The 17,369-nt window shown below is 43.7% G+C and overlaps 1 protein-coding gene across 1 annotated transcript in view; it reads left to right on the top strand.

Annotated features, from left to right (window-relative positions):
* Positions 1-17,369, top strand: part of huwe1 (HECT, UBA and WWE domain containing E3 ubiquitin protein ligase 1) — a 56,330-nt gene that overhangs the window by 24,406 nt on the left and 14,555 nt on the right. The window contains exons 40-64 of the mRNA XM_079523850.1: positions 4-85; positions 211-387; positions 522-672; positions 2,123-2,541; positions 2,644-2,839; positions 4,070-4,237; positions 6,874-7,022; positions 7,557-7,623; positions 7,734-7,957; positions 10,426-10,637; positions 10,818-11,000; positions 11,307-11,479; positions 11,948-12,087; positions 12,212-12,287; positions 12,378-12,476; positions 12,599-12,726; positions 12,816-12,975; positions 13,823-14,051; positions 14,746-14,924; positions 15,020-15,109; positions 15,198-15,358; positions 15,463-15,505; positions 16,179-16,571; positions 16,783-16,993; positions 17,190-17,314. Of these exons, the coding sequence (XP_079379976.1) occupies positions 4-85; positions 211-387; positions 522-672; positions 2,123-2,541; positions 2,644-2,839; positions 4,070-4,237; positions 6,874-7,022; positions 7,557-7,623; positions 7,734-7,957; positions 10,426-10,637; positions 10,818-11,000; positions 11,307-11,479; positions 11,948-12,087; positions 12,212-12,287; positions 12,378-12,476; positions 12,599-12,726; positions 12,816-12,975; positions 13,823-14,051; positions 14,746-14,924; positions 15,020-15,109; positions 15,198-15,358; positions 15,463-15,505; positions 16,179-16,571; positions 16,783-16,993; positions 17,190-17,314 (4,235 nt within the window). The remainder of the gene's footprint in view (positions 1-3; positions 86-210; positions 388-521; positions 673-2,122; positions 2,542-2,643; positions 2,840-4,069; positions 4,238-6,873; positions 7,023-7,556; positions 7,624-7,733; positions 7,958-10,425; positions 10,638-10,817; positions 11,001-11,306; positions 11,480-11,947; positions 12,088-12,211; positions 12,288-12,377; positions 12,477-12,598; positions 12,727-12,815; positions 12,976-13,822; positions 14,052-14,745; positions 14,925-15,019; positions 15,110-15,197; positions 15,359-15,462; positions 15,506-16,178; positions 16,572-16,782; positions 16,994-17,189; positions 17,315-17,369) is intronic.

Below are 17,369 nucleotides of genomic sequence, written 5' to 3'. Positions count from 1 at the left end.
TAGATGGATCACCCCAGTGCTGTTGATCATCGACTTCTACGAGAAGATGGCAGTCTCCTCAAAGCGCAGAGCACAAATGAACAAGGTAGCCATTGAATTTGTGCCCCAAACAAAACCAAAGTTATGAATTCTGATAGTTAATTAATAATTGACCCCACTTTTTAAGACAATCCTTCTACTGTTTACTATTGTGTCTGTCTGTTCTGCCAGTACTTGCAGCCTAATGGTAACAACTGGCGGTGGTTCGACGACCGCTCTGGCCGCTGGTGCAGCTACAGTGCTTCCAACAATAGTACAATCGACTCTGCCTGGAGGGCGGGGGAGAGCAGTGTCCGCTTCACAGCTGGACGCAGGAGATATACTGTGCAATTCAACACTATGGTGCAGGTAAAGACTGAACATGGTTCTCCTCTTAAATACATAGACCAGTGTTTGGATATTCATAGCATCATGTGTGAATGTGTGGTGTGTACTCCAGTATATGCAAGTGATGGTTGCTGTCCCCTGTTTCTGTGCGGCAGGTGAATGAGGAGACTGGTAACAGGAGGCCAGTGATGCTCACCGTCCAGAGAGTACCTCGTGTGACCAAACCTGCCAAGACTGGCACCACCACAGAGTCTGAGAGAGACGAGGGAGAGAAGAGCAAAGGAGAGGACACCCAGCCTGACACGGGTAATGTTCAAATGATGACGTGAACGTATGACACACTTGGGCACACAGATTGGGCACTGGTAGTAGTGTGGTGGGTGGTGGTGGTGATCACCGGAACTGGGGCGCTGCCACGCTAATGATAATGATGAATCATGACGTTCACCTGGGCACTGTAGTGTGGGAATTTGGAAGGAGAGGGGGTGAGCTTGGGAGCCGACAATTTCTATTGACTAACGCATCATGTAAATATCCACAGTAGTATCATAGTTTGCTGCGAACTGTTGTACTTTTAACCTGTTGTGGAGATGAAATGGTCAAAAGCGAGGATTGGATCAGTGGACCTGGATTCTGGATCTGGACGCAGTGAAAGGAAAAATAAGTTTTTCACACTTTATATATATATATATATCCGTGGTCATCATATGGGCATACCTAATAATTTATGCCAAAACGATGGATTTTTATGCACTTTCGATATAAAAATACACAAATGGAAATTTTCCCAATTTTATTGAATTCCTTTGAACGAAAACGTGATGCGTGATGATGTGTCAAGGCATGAATAAAAATTAATCTTGATTTCATTCACCTCTTTGATTCCCATTACTGTGCGTTCCTCCAAACACGGCTGATTTTGATTACAGAACTACTCCGTTTTTAATCTCATTCAAGATGACATCCAGATTCCAGACACTATTACTCTTTTTAAACTTTAATAAGCACACTAAAATATGTATCTGAAAACATGGGTTCGAAATTAGCCACGTAGTGGCAAACATGCTGAGAGCTAGCCGTCCGTCTCAGTCTCTGACTGACAAACAAACACTGCAGTCATTCCACGCGTCGCGGATACTACTAACTAGCTAGCTTGAAGGGATGCGACGCTCCGATTGGTTCAGAAACACAAGCTTCCGTGTCATTTCGCCCCATCTATAAGTGTGCGTCATACAGTGTCTCTTATACTCATGTTTAGCTCCTTGCGGAGAAACTTGAGTTTCTTGGGTTTTTGAAAGGCTCTATATATTCTATTATTCTTCTTACGTTTGGGACTGTAGTACAGGATTGTACTATTCAACTTTAGGGGTTAATCCCTGTTTCAGTATGTACAAGTCAGTCAACAAGCATTTACTTTAAATAAAAGGCAAAAAGCCCTCAAATATCTTTATAGCTAGACACGAAATGGGGGAGAGATGCAGATCGGGGGTCGAACCTGCGACACGCTGTCAGGCTGGATTACCAGTTTAGGTGCCTGGACCGCTAGGCCGGCCCGGGCAAGCATTTACTTCGTACGGTGAATTTATAGGCCACTTCGTCGTATGACAGGGTTGCACAACGAAAAAAGCTGATCTACAAGCTCACATGACTTATTGTGAGCTTGTAGATCAGCTATTTTAAACGTTACTGTGACACTGTCACACATTGAATTGTTGATCCAAATATCACACATCACTAATCTGTATTCTCCTTCTAGATTCAGCCTCTGTGGCAGTGGAAATGGCAGCTCCAAAAGATGATTCCAGCCAGCTGAAGGAGGCTTCATCTGCGCCACCGGCTTCCTCCACTCCTGGTGTCTCCCTGGAACCAGAACAGTCCCAGGGTGATATTGTGGTGCAAGGCTTGACGGAGGACATGACCACCGTCCTCATCAGAGCCTGTGTCAGTATGATCAGCGTGCCTGTGGACCCGGACACCCTCCATGCCACCTTGCGCCTCTGCCTGCGCCTGACGCGTACCCACCACTACGCCATGATGTTTGCTGAGCTGAAGAGCACAAGAATGATCCTAGGGCTGACGCAAGGTTCGGGTTTCAATGGTTTCACCCCACTTGTGACCCTGCTGTTCAGACACATCATAGAGGATCCAGCCACACTTAGGCACACCATGGAGAAGGTTAGATACATTTGAGGAACAGGTCATGATATCTTGAGTATAGTAGGCATCTATACCATATCATAAAACATCCCTGACTGACTGTCTGCTGTGTTTTTTTAGGTGGTGAGGTCAGCAGTGACCAGTGGAGCAGGAAGCACCACATCAGGTGTGGTGTCGGGTAGTCTGGGTTCCAGAGAGATCAACTACATCCTGCGTGTCCTGGGTCCAGCTGCCTGCCGCAACCCTGATTGCTTTGCCGACACAGCCAACAACTGTGTCCGTATTGCGCTGCCTGCACCCCGCGGAGCTGGTACGGGTGAGTTTGCAATTAGCCCTTCGCTAAGTCCTTCCCCAACCCGTCCTTGTCCAATAGGCACGTTGGCAGTGCACACCGGTTACTGAGAGGAGACATGGCAAGCTTTCCTTCCTCACCCATTGAGATGCGTATTAAATGGAAAGATTTCTCCATATAATCGATCATTTCAGTAGCAAGAGCTTCAAAATGTATTCTAAATCTAGTCAACCAGGCCCGCAGTAGGTTATGCACTGGACAAATGTGCATGACATTATTTCAATAAACTAGAAATGCAAGGAAATGTTAGAGAGAGAAACATCCAACAATCAACTTTAACGACCGCTCGACAGCAGTTTTCATGTAATGCACGGTAAGACTAAGGTCATTAGTATTATTGCCATTACCTGGGTGGCTCAGTCGTGTAACTTTCTCAACGTTAAGCTGTGTATGTGTTCAACACGGCTATGCAAAATAACATTGACAGTTATGAGGTGACGAAAGCTTGCCATCCTTAGCAACGGTGGCTAAACCTTTTGGATTGGCATTGGACAATGGCTTTTATGGTGGGGTTTAGCGAAAGGCTAATGCTATGCTATTGACTTCAGAAACCTGCCTACCAATTACATCATCGATGGGGATTCCAACCCAATAAAATCTACAGCTTTATGCTTCCTTGAAAGTTAGCATGTTGAAATAGAAGCTCTTATGCTTGCATTGAGTTCTTGTTTGAAATGACAATCTCCTTACCGTTGTCACTGGTAGGCAGGTTTTGGAACTGTCCAAATAGCCCTCTGAGATACAGAGTGAATAGACAGAAATTTTATCTAATTAGTGAGGACCAATTACATGAAGATGAATTGAAAAGGGCTTTTTATTAAATCAGTTTCATTTCTGATTGTTTGATGCAACAAGTGCACACACCATGTAAAGCACTTCTGTAAACGGGATATATATACGTTTTATAATTTTCTTGTTAAACTTTATATACATCCAGATACCGTAACTTAATAATGTATGTAACCATTATAATGCTTTGTTGCTGCTTGTCTTTTTAAGAGTCCTTGTATGTGCAAACACTATTAAATATTTAAATTTTCACTGCACAATGATGAATCAAGTGCTGCAAAATGTAAATGAGGAGAGCAAAAACGGGATCTAACGGTATTGACGACTAGGCAATGGGAATAAAATCTACTCTAGGAAGTTAGAAGTGTTGACTCTCCATCGTCCTGTCAACACCTTTCGTTTCAGCCTCCGATGACGAGTTTGAGAACCTGCGGATCAAGGGTCCCAATGCTGTCCAGCTGGTGAAGACCACCCCACTAAAACTGTCCCCGCTTCCCACCATCCCTGACACCATCAAGGAGGTCATCTACGACATGCTCAATGCTCTGGCTGCCTACCATGCACCTGAAGAGGGTAAGACGGTGTGACTAGGAAACCATAACTAAATAGTGGTTGAAGTTTTGCTGATCATATTTGCTTTGTACAAAGAGCTGACCCATCTGTATTTTAAAGCTGAACTCTAACTGTCATGTCATAACCCGGAATTGGTACTTGGGTCTCCTGTGTACCCGTGTAGCATTAAATGTTATTTTCTTTAGTTACATTATTGTTAAACATCTGCATTACTAAAGTAAATTTACAAGAAGTCTACACAATTAGAGAATGTAGAATAATTGTTATTTCAATCAACATTTATGGTACCAACATCAATACAGCATGGAATTGTTGACAAAATCAAAATAAGTTTTGGGTCCGAGAGGCTGAATCTCATCAAATGGTGTTCCGTGACTCAAATGCCATGAAACGGGTTAAAGGCAGAGTATCACGCTGGCATCTACTTTGTCTGAGTTTAATTATGACAAAGTTGTGATAATAATCAAAAATGCAACTATAAGGCTCTATACAGCCTGTTCAATGCTGTGTGAAGTCGGGGCGGGCTAGTGGCCACTACTCTGAAAAATCCCTCCCACCGCGCCGGAGAGGGCCGAGCCAAAACAGCTTGTCATCGATAGTATCTCCCCTACGTCATCCCATTGGATCCCATGTTAAAAGCCCCTTGGGATTGCACTATTTTAGCGTCTTCATAATGAAATAAATAAATAACCTTTTTGATTACCATGACCAATGACATGTCTGCTATACACTCGAGATTTTTTGTAAATAATGCGCCGGCCATTTTTTTCGTATCGATGTGGAAACAGAGCTTGTACTGGCTTGGGGTCGTGTCCATCGCAACCAGGCTGTTCCAGCCAGCGGACTCACGGCGGATCAGCTTGCCCACAATGAGTGCTGTTCTCTGGGTGTAACTAGTGAAATGACTCGGTGTCTTATGGAGGGTTTTTTTCCCTCTGTATCTCACCTCTCTATTCTGTGTTTGTGTGTGGCTGGAACAACAGTGACACTACATTCGATTAATAGTGGACAGGTAGAGGTAGACTATTGGCCTATATATATATATATATATATATATATATATATATATATATATATATATATATATGTGTTTTTAATTTCATTTTTAATAGAATGAGAGTTAGCGAAAGATAAACTTAGCACGCAGACTGCAGTGAGTGACAGCCTGATTCGCGACGGTCGGACAGCAGCACAATGTGATTATGATGATGACATGACGTTTGTTTTCTGTCTGCTGCTCGACGAAAAGCAGAATAAAATACAGAATGGTATCGCAGACCGTTACTGTTTTATTGACGTGACATCATGATCCAAGCGGGGAGGATTGTGTGAAGTGGGCTACTGTCACCCCCGCGGCCGGTTGTGTGTTGAAGGGTGATCAACGAACGCTGATCATCAGCGCGGCCAAAGTGAATCAATCATTGTGGAAGAGGCAGAAGAGGGTGTGGGTCAAGAATGAAAGTGAAACGACATGCTCTGTTTTGTGTGCATACTGTTTAGTTTGTATGCAGTGTAGTCTCGAATGGAGTGATATGTTATACGATTCTGTCATACGGAGCTGCATGGAATGATGCATGGAAAAGGGGGGGGGGGGGAAACGACAAAAAAAACCAAACGAGATTCTAGGCTTTATTTCTTCTACTACACAGCTGCAGCTTATAGCCTAGAAACAAAACGTTTGCAAAGCATTGCATATCAATGTATATGCCTAAACAAGCTTGATACAACGCTGTCACTTCTGAGAAGCAGACTTGTGTTTGGATGGATGGATGGATTGCTTATAGTAGGCTACTCTACTCAGATTTAGATAATTCAGAGCAGAATAATTCATACATGTAGCCTAAACATACAACATAAATATTATTGTTGCATCAAACTCAAAGCATCGTTGGGCTATGTTACTTACATGCACAGTTATTCTGCCTGTTTTTTTTCCTATACATTTTCCTGTACATTGGTTACCATGGTAACCAATCATCATCAAAGTGTTGATTTTCCTGTAGATCTGAATATTAATTGATTTACACTACAGCCTAACCCTCTAAACCAGAATATATTTATGACTGAGCTGTCATCGTTTCCTGATGAATTGAAAATGGAGAACCCTGAGTAGTCTTAGTGCTTTTACTGGTTTTAACCTCAGAGCAGTTTTTGTATTGACCTGTACCTTCTAACTGTACCCATTCTGTGAATAATGTCAATCAATCTTGACCTGAACATTGTCCATAGCAAAGGCGTTGTAAAAGCGGAGCTGTGTTCACATAATATTTCTGACGTCATCGACATGGTGAAATGGCGCCATCTACTGGCTAACTATACTTTGGACTTACTTTGACTGCAACTGTGCCCAAATATTAGATTTTTTTCTAAATCGTTTTTTTAACTGGACATCCTCAGGGTTTTTTTGATAGATATGCATCATTATTTTTAAAAGTAAATGTCCCTGCTTCCCACCCTTTAAACCACTAAACTAAGCCAAACTTTTTATCTACCAAAAAAGGTTATGGATTGTTCCAAAAATATCACAATTTTAAAGCAGCAAACATGGATGTTCAACACATTGTTTATTAACTTGTTTATTGTCAGCCTTATTTTGTATTATACGCCAGCTAAGTTTTTGTGTGTGTGTGTTGCAGCTGAACGTCCAGAGGAGCGAGCAGTGACAGTACCTGGAGGCCAGGACTTGTGTCAGATCCTGCAGGATGTTGGGGATGACGTCTACCAGCAGTACAGACTCACTAGGCAGGGCAGCGACTATGACTCCCAGTCTGCCTTCCACATCAACGTGAGTCTACCTGACCTGCAGCGGCACAAAACGGCTACTGTGTGGAATGATGCCCAATTTGCCCATTAGTCACAAGATGGACTATTTTGGTGGTTTGGCGACATCATGTGGTGGCTGGTGGTCATATCAATTGCATTTTAATACAAATCAGTGTTTCATTCTGGTTGTGCACTAGCTAATGAGCCTGTAGCAAGTGCAACAGAGCCATATGAATGTTTTGAACATTTAAAAGCAATGAATTCTGTTAACTAAATGACGGCAGACTGCTTATTTTAATAGACAACAATCCTGTGTAGACCACACAGTCTGAGCGTAACGCTACTGTATCAAAGCTATCTGGCACATCCAGTAGTCACTGCTGCAAGACTACAATAAATAACGAGAAAAGACCAAAATGCTGTGTACCAAATTTTTACAGTCAACTTTTTATCAGAGCGATAAGCCGCTGTGTGTGTGGGACCTCTCTTTACCGCAGCGCCACAGCATGTGATGATTAACACGACTCGTAACAGAAGCCAATTTTTTCCTCATCAGGCTCAGGTGTTTGCTGCAGACGGGGGTGTAGCCGAGTCTTCCCAGTCTGGCACACCACAAGGGGAAGGTGAGATGGAAATCGGTTACATTTATTTGTCTATTCAATATCTATTATTGGAGGAAAAGGTCAATTTCACAGTTGAGTTTGGTCCTAACTCTTGTCCCCGTCTCCCTCAGCCTCCACACCAGAGGAGATGCGAGAAGAGAAGAAAGAGCAGGAAGGTGATAAGAGCGCCACCTCGGAGGAGGCTAAAGCAGCTAAAGCAAAGGCCAGCAAGCCTTTGATGCCCACCTCCACCATCCTTAGACTGTTGGCTGAGCTTGTGCGCTCCTATGTGGGCATCGCCACACTCATAGCCTCCTACTGCTACACTGCTGGACAATCTGAGCTCATCAAGGAGGTACGTGTTTCCTCAGTTATAAATTCTTTGTCACATTTGTACTCTTCAAAGTGCACATTCACTTTCCAAATCAATGCATTTTTGTTGGCTGGCTGGCTCTGTATTGTTGACGATAGTCAGTCACTCATATTTGATAGTCTTTTTCTAGCGAAAATGTTACTAATTCGGCGGTCGTAACATTAGGATTTCTCGCCGTCTGTTGATTCTTCATATCCATACGAGTCAAACCGCCGGGGTTATTTGTTTCTTTTTGGAACACAGTTCTTATTTGACGCGATATAATAAAAGTCTATGGGAATTCAGAATGGGGAGAAAAAAACCCGAACCAGGTAGGCTGTGTAAATTACATCTGACTGGTAACTCAAAAGAGATGCAGTTCATGAAAATCTAAAATCCTATCTCAAAATATTATGTTTTTTTAAAAATATTCTATTTATAATACAGAAATGTCGACCATCTGAAAAATATGTTAATGTATGCAGTCAGTACGTGGTCTGGGCTACTTTTAATTCTCCTTCAATGGGGTGTGGCATGGAGGTGATAAGCCTGTGGCACTGTTGAGGTGGTATGGAAGCCCAGTTTTGCTTTGATACTGAGCAGCTTTAAACTCATTTTGTATTGTTTAATCTAGTGTGTCTCACACCTTCCTCTTGACAATACAACCTAGATTCTCTGTGGGGTTCATGTCAGGCCAGTTGGCTGGTCAGTTAAGCACAGTAATACCATGGTCAGTACACCAATTACTAGTAGTTTTGGCGCTGTGGGCAGGTGCCAAATCGAGCTGGAAAGGAAAATCAGCATCTCCATAAAGCTTGTCAACATACTGAAGCACAAAGTGCTCTAAAATATCCTGGTAGATGGCTGTGTTGACTCCAGTGTGAAGTTTTCACTGTCAGTGGACAAACACCATGCAGATAACATGGACCCGAATCATCACTGTGTTTTATCAATTGTAGATGCAACACAACCATCTATTAGGATATTTGACATTACTGTGTTCTTCCGTATGTTGACAAGCTTTATGGAAATACTGATTTCCTTTTCCAGCAGCACTTGTCACCTGCCCACGGAGCCAAAACTGCTAGTAATTGGTGTACTGACTATGGTATTACTGTGCTTAACTGACCAGCCAACTGGCCTGACCTGAACCCCACAGAGAATCTAGGTTGTAGGAAGGAAGGTGTGAGACACTAGATTCAACAATACAAATGAGTTTAAAGCTGCTATCAAAGCAAAACTGGGCTTCCATACCACCTCAACAGTGCTACAGGCTTATCACCTCCATGCCACGCCCCATTGATGAAATAATTTGTTTAAAAGTAGCCCAGACCACGTACAGAGTGCATACATTAACATACTTTTCAGATGGTCGACATTTATGTATTATAAATGTTTTTTAGGGGTCTCATAAAATATTCTAATAGATGGGATGTTTTGATTTTCAGGAGCTGTATGCCAGAATCATGACATTACTGTGTTTATGGAAATACTGATTGGGGGGGGGGGGGGGGGGGGGGGGGGCCTGACTCACACCTTCGCATCTAGCATACAACATTGATGCATGAGACTTGTTTACTGATGCAAGCTCGCAATGCATTTCCAATGGAAGTCACATGGTTTGACACAACATCTGTGTTGTACGGCTTTCGGCTGTTTCAACTGCCCCCCCTCATACAACAAATGTTGTCAAACCATGTGACTCCCATTGGAAATTAATTGCGAGCTTGCATCAGTAAATAAGTCTCATGCATCAGCTATACAGTCTGTTGTAAAGGTGTGAGTCAGGCCTAATAGGCAAGGCTGCTGCTCAATGTTTTGTCAGATTGACCACAGCATTGACGGTCTTTGATACGTCTCTGTATAATGTAGATTCAGAGCATGTGCAGACTGAGCACACGCCAGCCTCTCGTCCATGTTAACCAACCAAAACACATTCCATGGTCATAACATGACCGAAAAACAGCTAAAAGTTCCTACATACATTTTTAACATATTTATTTTTGTATCCATCCGGTCTGGATATACCTTAAAAATACTCTGTCAGACAAACAGCCTGAGGGATTTGGGTGGACAAATTATTGAGTTTAACTGACTTAACTAGTTTAACTAAATCTTGTTGTGTCCAACCATGGAATGTTGTTGTTGTATACCTTCCGCAAAGATGAGAGCCAGTGTAAGGCCCCGCCTACCTTTTCTTAAAGGACCAGCACCCTATATCTTTTTTTTTTTTTAAATATACACTATCAACAGAATTCAGGAAAAAAACTGCTAGTGCGGAACTCCATGTTTTTTTTTTCCCCTATTAAATATTATTTCATATTATCCTTTTGTAAACTTGCTATTGACAATTATTATTGATGAGCTACTAGTCATTGGATTTTGAAGACCAACATTCAAATGAGTTTCTGAGATCAGCCCTAGTTGACAGCCTCGTCCTGTTTGTTGACCGTACTGTATCCATCCCATAGGACTGTAGTGTTCTAGCCTTCGTGCTGGACCACCTGCTGCCCCACACCCAGAACTCTGAGGATAAGGATACCCCAGCCCTGGCCCGCCTCTTCCTGGCCAGCTTGGCTGCTGCTGGCACAGGCACTGATGCTCAGGTGGCCTTGGTTAATGAGGTGAAGGCTGCACTTAGTCGGGCACTGGCTATGACTGAAGGCACAGAGAAACATGCAAGGTAAAAGAAGTCAGGAAAACTGGAGTAAAATTATTTAACACTTACCATACAAAACTGATGCCTGACAGGCAGAAATGTGGGTTCAAACTAAAGTTGTTTTTATACAGTAAGTGTACTGTAGGAATTCGAAGTCATTTTTAGAATCACACATCACTGACTCTTTATCTCTCCACCGCTCAGGTTGCAGGCAGTGATGTGCATCATCAGTACCATTATGGAGTCGTGTCCTTCCACATCTAGCTTCTATAGCACTGCGGCGGCCAAGACGCAGCACAATGGCATGAATAATATAATTCGCCTCTTCCTCAAGAAAGGCCTGGTCAACGATCTGGCCCGTGTACCTCATAGCCTGGATCTGTCCAGGTACATAAACTAACCCACAATGTAATTTACAGTACTGCTCACAAGTCATTGTATTCTTCAGGCATGTTAATATAAGGATTTTGAGAACATGTCACAATATTGTTTAATCTAAATTCAATAGAACATATTTAGTCTGAGCTCCCTCTTCCATCTACCTCGGGAGCAAAATCCTCTGTTTATTGAACAGAGTGTCAAAAGTTACAATTATGTAAATTCATATTGAGGCTTTTCCTTGACTGTTTCTCTTTTTCTGTCTGAACTGGCTTTACATCCATTCTTTCTCATGTGTGCGTGTGATTGCTTCAGTCCCAACATGGCCAATACAGTTAATGCAGCCTTGAAGCCTCTGGAGACTCTGTCTCGAATCGTAAATCAACCTAGCAGTCTGTTTGGTGGCAAGGGAGGTTCCAGCAAGAACAAGACCGAACATGACACAGTGGGCACTGCCAGGGACAGTAACAGCAACACACAGGACCAAGGTAAATATACCTGTTGATACTACAGAGTTTTCTACCAATATGTATTACTGATGAATTAAGTACAATGGAAACAAGTGCTCTGGGGCTTTTTGTGTTATCCTTTTAACATACCTGTAGTACTGTACTATAGTACACTGTCTGTGTACTGTTAACAAACCTGCTAATAAAGTATTCAATCAAACAATCCAAATGACACAAACTCATGGGTGCGTGACAAATAAACTATATGAAATTGTCACAAATATTTCATAATTTCATTTGGTGGTGCCTCATTCATACAGTTTGATGATTTTATTCACAAAGAATTTACCTAGTTTTGAAAATGAATTGCGCTTTATTGCCACCTAATATTCACGTTCTGTGTTGTACTCACACACTGGGAGCATTAATCATGCAATTAATTCACATTCATTGATATGGACCTCAATGGTGACTGAATCCAAAAACATCCCCCTTGTGTTTCTCCAGGTGAGTCTTGTGAGGCAGAGCCAGTGGAAGGCAGCCTCAGAGTGCCGGGTACAGACAGTGATCTGATGGATGGAGAAGCGGAAGGAGACACGGTGGTCATTGCTGGCCAGCCGGAGGTGCTCAGCACACAGGACATGCAGGTGAGTGGCTCAAAGAATATCTGTAAGGTGGTATTTCTCAAAGGGTAACGCCGCCCATTACCCAACACTGATATAACAGTGTCTTGCATTGCGTTTGTGTGCCCTGTTTCATACATGCATACAGGTGGAGAACGAGTTGGTGGATCTGATTGATGAATTGTTGGAGAGAGATGGAGGTGCTGTTAACAGTGCCATTATAGGTAAGCCTTCAGCTCCCTCTTGGTGGGGCCCTTTAAGTTCATAGGTGATGCCAAGAGCTTGAGTCTGATTTTGTTTCCTCTATCAACCAGTGGGACGGAGTGGTGAGGATGAATCGCAGGAGGATGTGTTGATGGACGAGGCCCCTTCCAATATTAGCCAGGCGTCCACTCTTCAGGCCAACCGTGAAGGTGAGGCGGTAACGGCGACTTGTATGGTCGTAGTGCAATTATGGCCTCAGTCTGAGAACTTGTTTTGTTTTATTGTTTGTTTATTTTTGTGTTTATGACGACTACACTCTCTCCTTTATCAGACTCCATGAACATTCTGGAGCCAGAGGATGAGGAGCACACGCAGGAGGAAGATTCTAGCGGGAGTAACGACGATGAGGACAGCCAGGATGAGGAAGAGGAAGAAGAAGAGGAAGAGGAGGAGGATCAGGTACAGTATGGAGAAAAATGCATAACATTTCTGGGGAAACATGGCATGTGGATTTGTCTTCAATGCTCACGGCTTCATTCCCCCCCAAGGATGAAGATGAAGGAGATGAGGATGATGATGATGAAGGTTCAGAAATGGAGCTAGATGAAGACTTTCCTGACATCAACGCTGCACCCCACATCCGATTTGAGAGGTTCGATAGGGACGACGACCTCATCATAGAGTTTGACAGCATGTTCTCCACCACTGGTAAGTAGGCGGGACTGTATTGAATTGTCTGATTATATGACGTATACGTCTCACATTTTCAAGTTTAATTCAAACATAAGTAATTTTGTAAGGCATATCACACAGCTCTGCGTTAGGCCTTTAATTGTGCTACACCTGTACCTTCTTTTAGAATCGCTTTGTAAAATCACTAATGATTAACTTTACTTTACTTCTCCCTGCACTTTATTTTTTATACATATAGCAGGTGTACAATCTTTTATTGGCATTTTTGAATGCAGAACAAAACTTACTCAAAGACCGCACAATTCAACAAAATATAATATGAAATACAAACTGTGTAGACAACATTAAAAAACACAGAAACCAATGGCTTAGACAACAGTCAAAATTAATAGGGCCTAATGAATTAGAATGAATCTACTATAATACATTGAATCTCTGTCACCCAAAATTTGTCCCTGGCATAACTTGGACAGCGTCCGACCGTTTGGTCTCAAACTTGGCGTGTATGTCTCATAACCCTAGTTCCGCATAGCAATAATGAAAGCGTGTTGAACAGAACTTGAAGTGTTCAATTTTGGAGAGTAATGGGCCCCCCCCCAATTCTTTGTCACACCCAGTTTGCATGTCTGATATTATCATGTTCTTATTCTGCAAAATGTCTTTATTGTTATTTGGTTCAGTTTTATATAAAGCACTTTGTATGCACTTTGTAAATGTTGTTGTTGTTGTCAAATAATACAACATGAAGGTTTAGAATAGCGGTACCTTCACTTGACACACTTGTGATGTGAATGACTTGGGGGTTGCGAGTGAGCAGTCCTTTAATGTCTGCGTCCTCTTCTCTACTGTGTTCTTCCATCAGCTGACATCCCTCCCTCCCCAGGCAACATCCCCAGTTCTCACCCGCTGATGGTGCGGCACGCCGACCATGGTTCCCTCACCCTGGGTTCGGCCAGCACTAGCAGCCGCCTGGCGCAAGGCATGGGCCGCAGCCAGCGTACGTTGCGCCAGCTCACCGCCAACACCGGACACACCATCCATGTCCACTACCCTGGCAACCGGCAGCCCAACCCCCCACTCATCCTACAGAGGTGAAACCACTGATGTATTGGTTGACCGTGGATCACCTTGGGATCCATGAGAAGAGTCTGTATATTAATAACTGTATTTACAGTATACTGTATAGCACCTATCAAAAAATAGTTTACAAAAGTGCTTTACAATAAATTCATTATAAAAGTGAGTAAAACCCAACATTTTAAGAAACATGATGGCATTAATCTGTACTATAAAATTGAGTTTTAAGAAGGGATGTAAAAGACCGTTTACCTCCCTGAGATCTCCAGGCAAGATGTTAACGCAGCTGAGGGGCCTGCATAGCAAAAGCCTAGTCCCCCTTATTTACGAGCCAAGATTTTGGAACCATTAGTTATGGTCCTGCTGGAGAATCTCGGGCAGCGGTCACTAACAAGACTATACAGGAGCCTGACCATTCAGGGCTTTAAAAAACAACGTAACCAACGTTACTTGTCATAGTGTGCGTTAAAAGCCTGATGGAAGCGTTTTTAGTTTAATCAACTGCAGTCTTTGGAGGTTTCACTTAAGCTTGTCAAAGAATGTAATGGTGTGACAACAACACACCTTGTCTGATAACGCTGTTGAAACACAAAAATAATTGGTCTCTTTGTCCATTTCTATTGTCACTCAAAACCTGGGGGCATAACTGGCCTGCCACTTTTTCTTTTTTTTTAATGCTTATAATTGGGGTCTTCCTTTTCTGCTCAGATTACTGGGTCCCAGTGCTGCAGCGGACATTCTGCAGCTGTCCAGCTCTCTGCCCCTGCAATCCCGTGGCCGAGCCCGCCTTCTGGTGGGTAACGAGGACGTGCACATAATCGCCCGCTCTGACGATGAGCTGCTAGATGACTTTTTCCATGAGCAGAGCAGCACAGGTGGACAAGCAGGTGAAAAATCACTAACACATTGATATACGTGTGGTGAATGACACTTTTGCTGATCTTGGTGTATTCTTAACACTGCTCACTTCTCATCCTTCTAGGCACCCTCTCTAGTATACCCACTGCCTTAACGAGATGGACAGACGAGTGTAAAGTGTTGGATGCTGAGAGTATGCACGACTGCGTAGCAGGTTGGCTGATTTTAGGACTTAAGGCAAATTATGATTTGCATGCTCCACAGATGGTACGGGTTACTGACCTTTTGTGCAATACTTTCAGTGGTGAAGGTGCCCATCCTGCAGCACCTAGAGAGTCTGCGTGATGAGGAGCTGGAAGAGCGTCGGGAGAAGAGGAGGAGGCAGCTGGCAGAGGAGGAGGAGACCAAGCAGAATGAGAGGAGGGCCTCTGGAGCAGAGGATGTTAGGGAACAAAGCCTGCAGGTTAGGAGACAGACATGGTTGTGGACTGTGCATCTCTAGCACTTTTCAGATTAAGATTATGTCAATTATTTGGCTTTTAATCATTTTTTTTGGTCTGTTGACAGGGTTCTGGACTGGGGACAGTTAATGGGACCGAGAGCACTGCAGGTACAGTCACCATTAAACCTATTATGCCTTATTTGGTTAAAGTGCCATAGCCATCTTGGTCCTTGAGGAGAGGACAAGACCGATGAGGATGTGATGGCCAGCTAAAGACAGTGCGTGTTGTGGGGTGAGGTAGTAGTTTGTATAGTTTTAGGATCACACCAGATCTGGGAGATAACTATACAGTCTACTGTCTTTCTTACAGCAACGCCAAACAACTCTTCAACCTACAGCTACAGTGGAGAACTCCTGTGTTGATTGCAAAATGTCTAGCAATATTGTTTAACTCTATTTTATTGGTATAGTAGCTTTCAACCCTGTGCTTTGTAGCTTTCCAGTGGTAGATATTTACATCATATTTGTCTATGCTGTGGTGAGGTAGTAAGTTGTGTTGTTGTTGGGGATCAGGATTGTGCACCCCGTTAAGGAGATAACTATACAACTTACTGCCTTCCTCAGTGTAGGTCCGTGACTCCCTGCATTCCTGCCTATATGGATCAGTAGCCTTTAGCTTTGTATCAGACTAGAGGTTCAGGTGTAAAACCTGTCACAATAAAATAATACTTTCCATTGTTTCTGCTTTATATGAATGTGAACAGTCACTGATGGTGGACAAAACCCTCAAAGTGGGTAAGGCCTTCACTAGTGTGACATTTCTCTTGTCTGGTTGTTCCAGAAGGCGAACAGGCTCAGGGTGGTACCGTGTCATGTCTGGACCCACCCAGGGTCTCTGAGGGATTCCTCACTGCTCCCCCATCAGGAGAAGTCACCCCCACCACCCCTGCTCCCCATGAACAGGCCCTGGTCTCTCTGGAGACAGCCATCAGTCAGCAGGTCCACCAGCCAATCGCTGACATGCTGTTGGCTGAGTCGCTAGCGGAGTCGCGTGCCGAGCTGCTGGCTGAGTCGCATGTCAACTCGCTGTCCACAGTTCTGGGTTTGGCGGACCTTCCACCCCGGACGGCAGCTGATAGACCCAGCAGTGAAGCAGAGGCGTCCCAGATGGAAATGTCTCCAGCGCCCACAATCGGTGAGAGAGGTGGAGGAGCATTGGATGGAGGCAGGGAAGGTAGACTATCTTTGAAAACACTCTTTATAATCACTAGCCAGCAGCAAAGGGCACACATCTTGTACTGGCAGTGATATTGACCAAGCTGGTAGCCAAAGATCTGTCATGCGCTTTTCTGAACCATATGCCTTAGAAACTATCATTTTTTTTTTACCGTGAAGATCATTTCAAATGTAGAAATGTGTCTTGTTCTTTCCCTCCCTTAACTCAGCCTCCTTAAGTCCAGACATCGTGGAGACCTCGGAGCCTGCAGCGGTCGGCGTGTCACAGTTGGAGGGGTCACCCATGGATACCAGCAGCCCTGCTTCTGCCACACTGGAAGAAGCCCCATCGAATCCTGCCCAGACCGCCCAGCTTTCCCAGGAACTGTCCGGCAGTGGGGAGAGTGGGTTGACGGACAGGCAGACGGATGCAGATACGGGGTCAGTGGCTTCAAGAGGCATCATGTACATTCTACAATGTACATGATTCTTCTACATTGTAGAATAATGCCTGAGCATTGATTTAACTCGGAGATGAATTACATTGTGTAGATGTACAAAATGAGGACAGGATTTTTCCACATTTGTTATGAATTCTGTCCGACAGAAGAATGATGCCTCTCTTTTCCTGTCGTAGCTCTACATCCATCTCATCACCCGGGGAAACGATGCCCAGGAGCGACAGTGCCGACAGCCAATCCCAGGCCATCCAGGAGGAGCCCCTCCCATCCACCAGCAACGACGAGGAAGACCCACTGGCAGGTAAGATTGAATGTCCCTAGCATGGCTTGTCCTCGACATTAGATAATTTTGGTCT

The sequence above is a fragment of the Electrona antarctica genome, assembly GCF_951216825.1.
Source record: "Electrona antarctica genome assembly, chromosome: 2".
In the NCBI taxonomy this organism is placed as follows: domain Eukaryota; kingdom Metazoa; phylum Chordata; class Actinopteri; order Myctophiformes; family Myctophidae; genus Electrona; species Electrona antarctica.
Note: the sequence above shows the minus strand (reverse complement) of the source record. Positions and strands in the feature narration are given on the sequence as shown.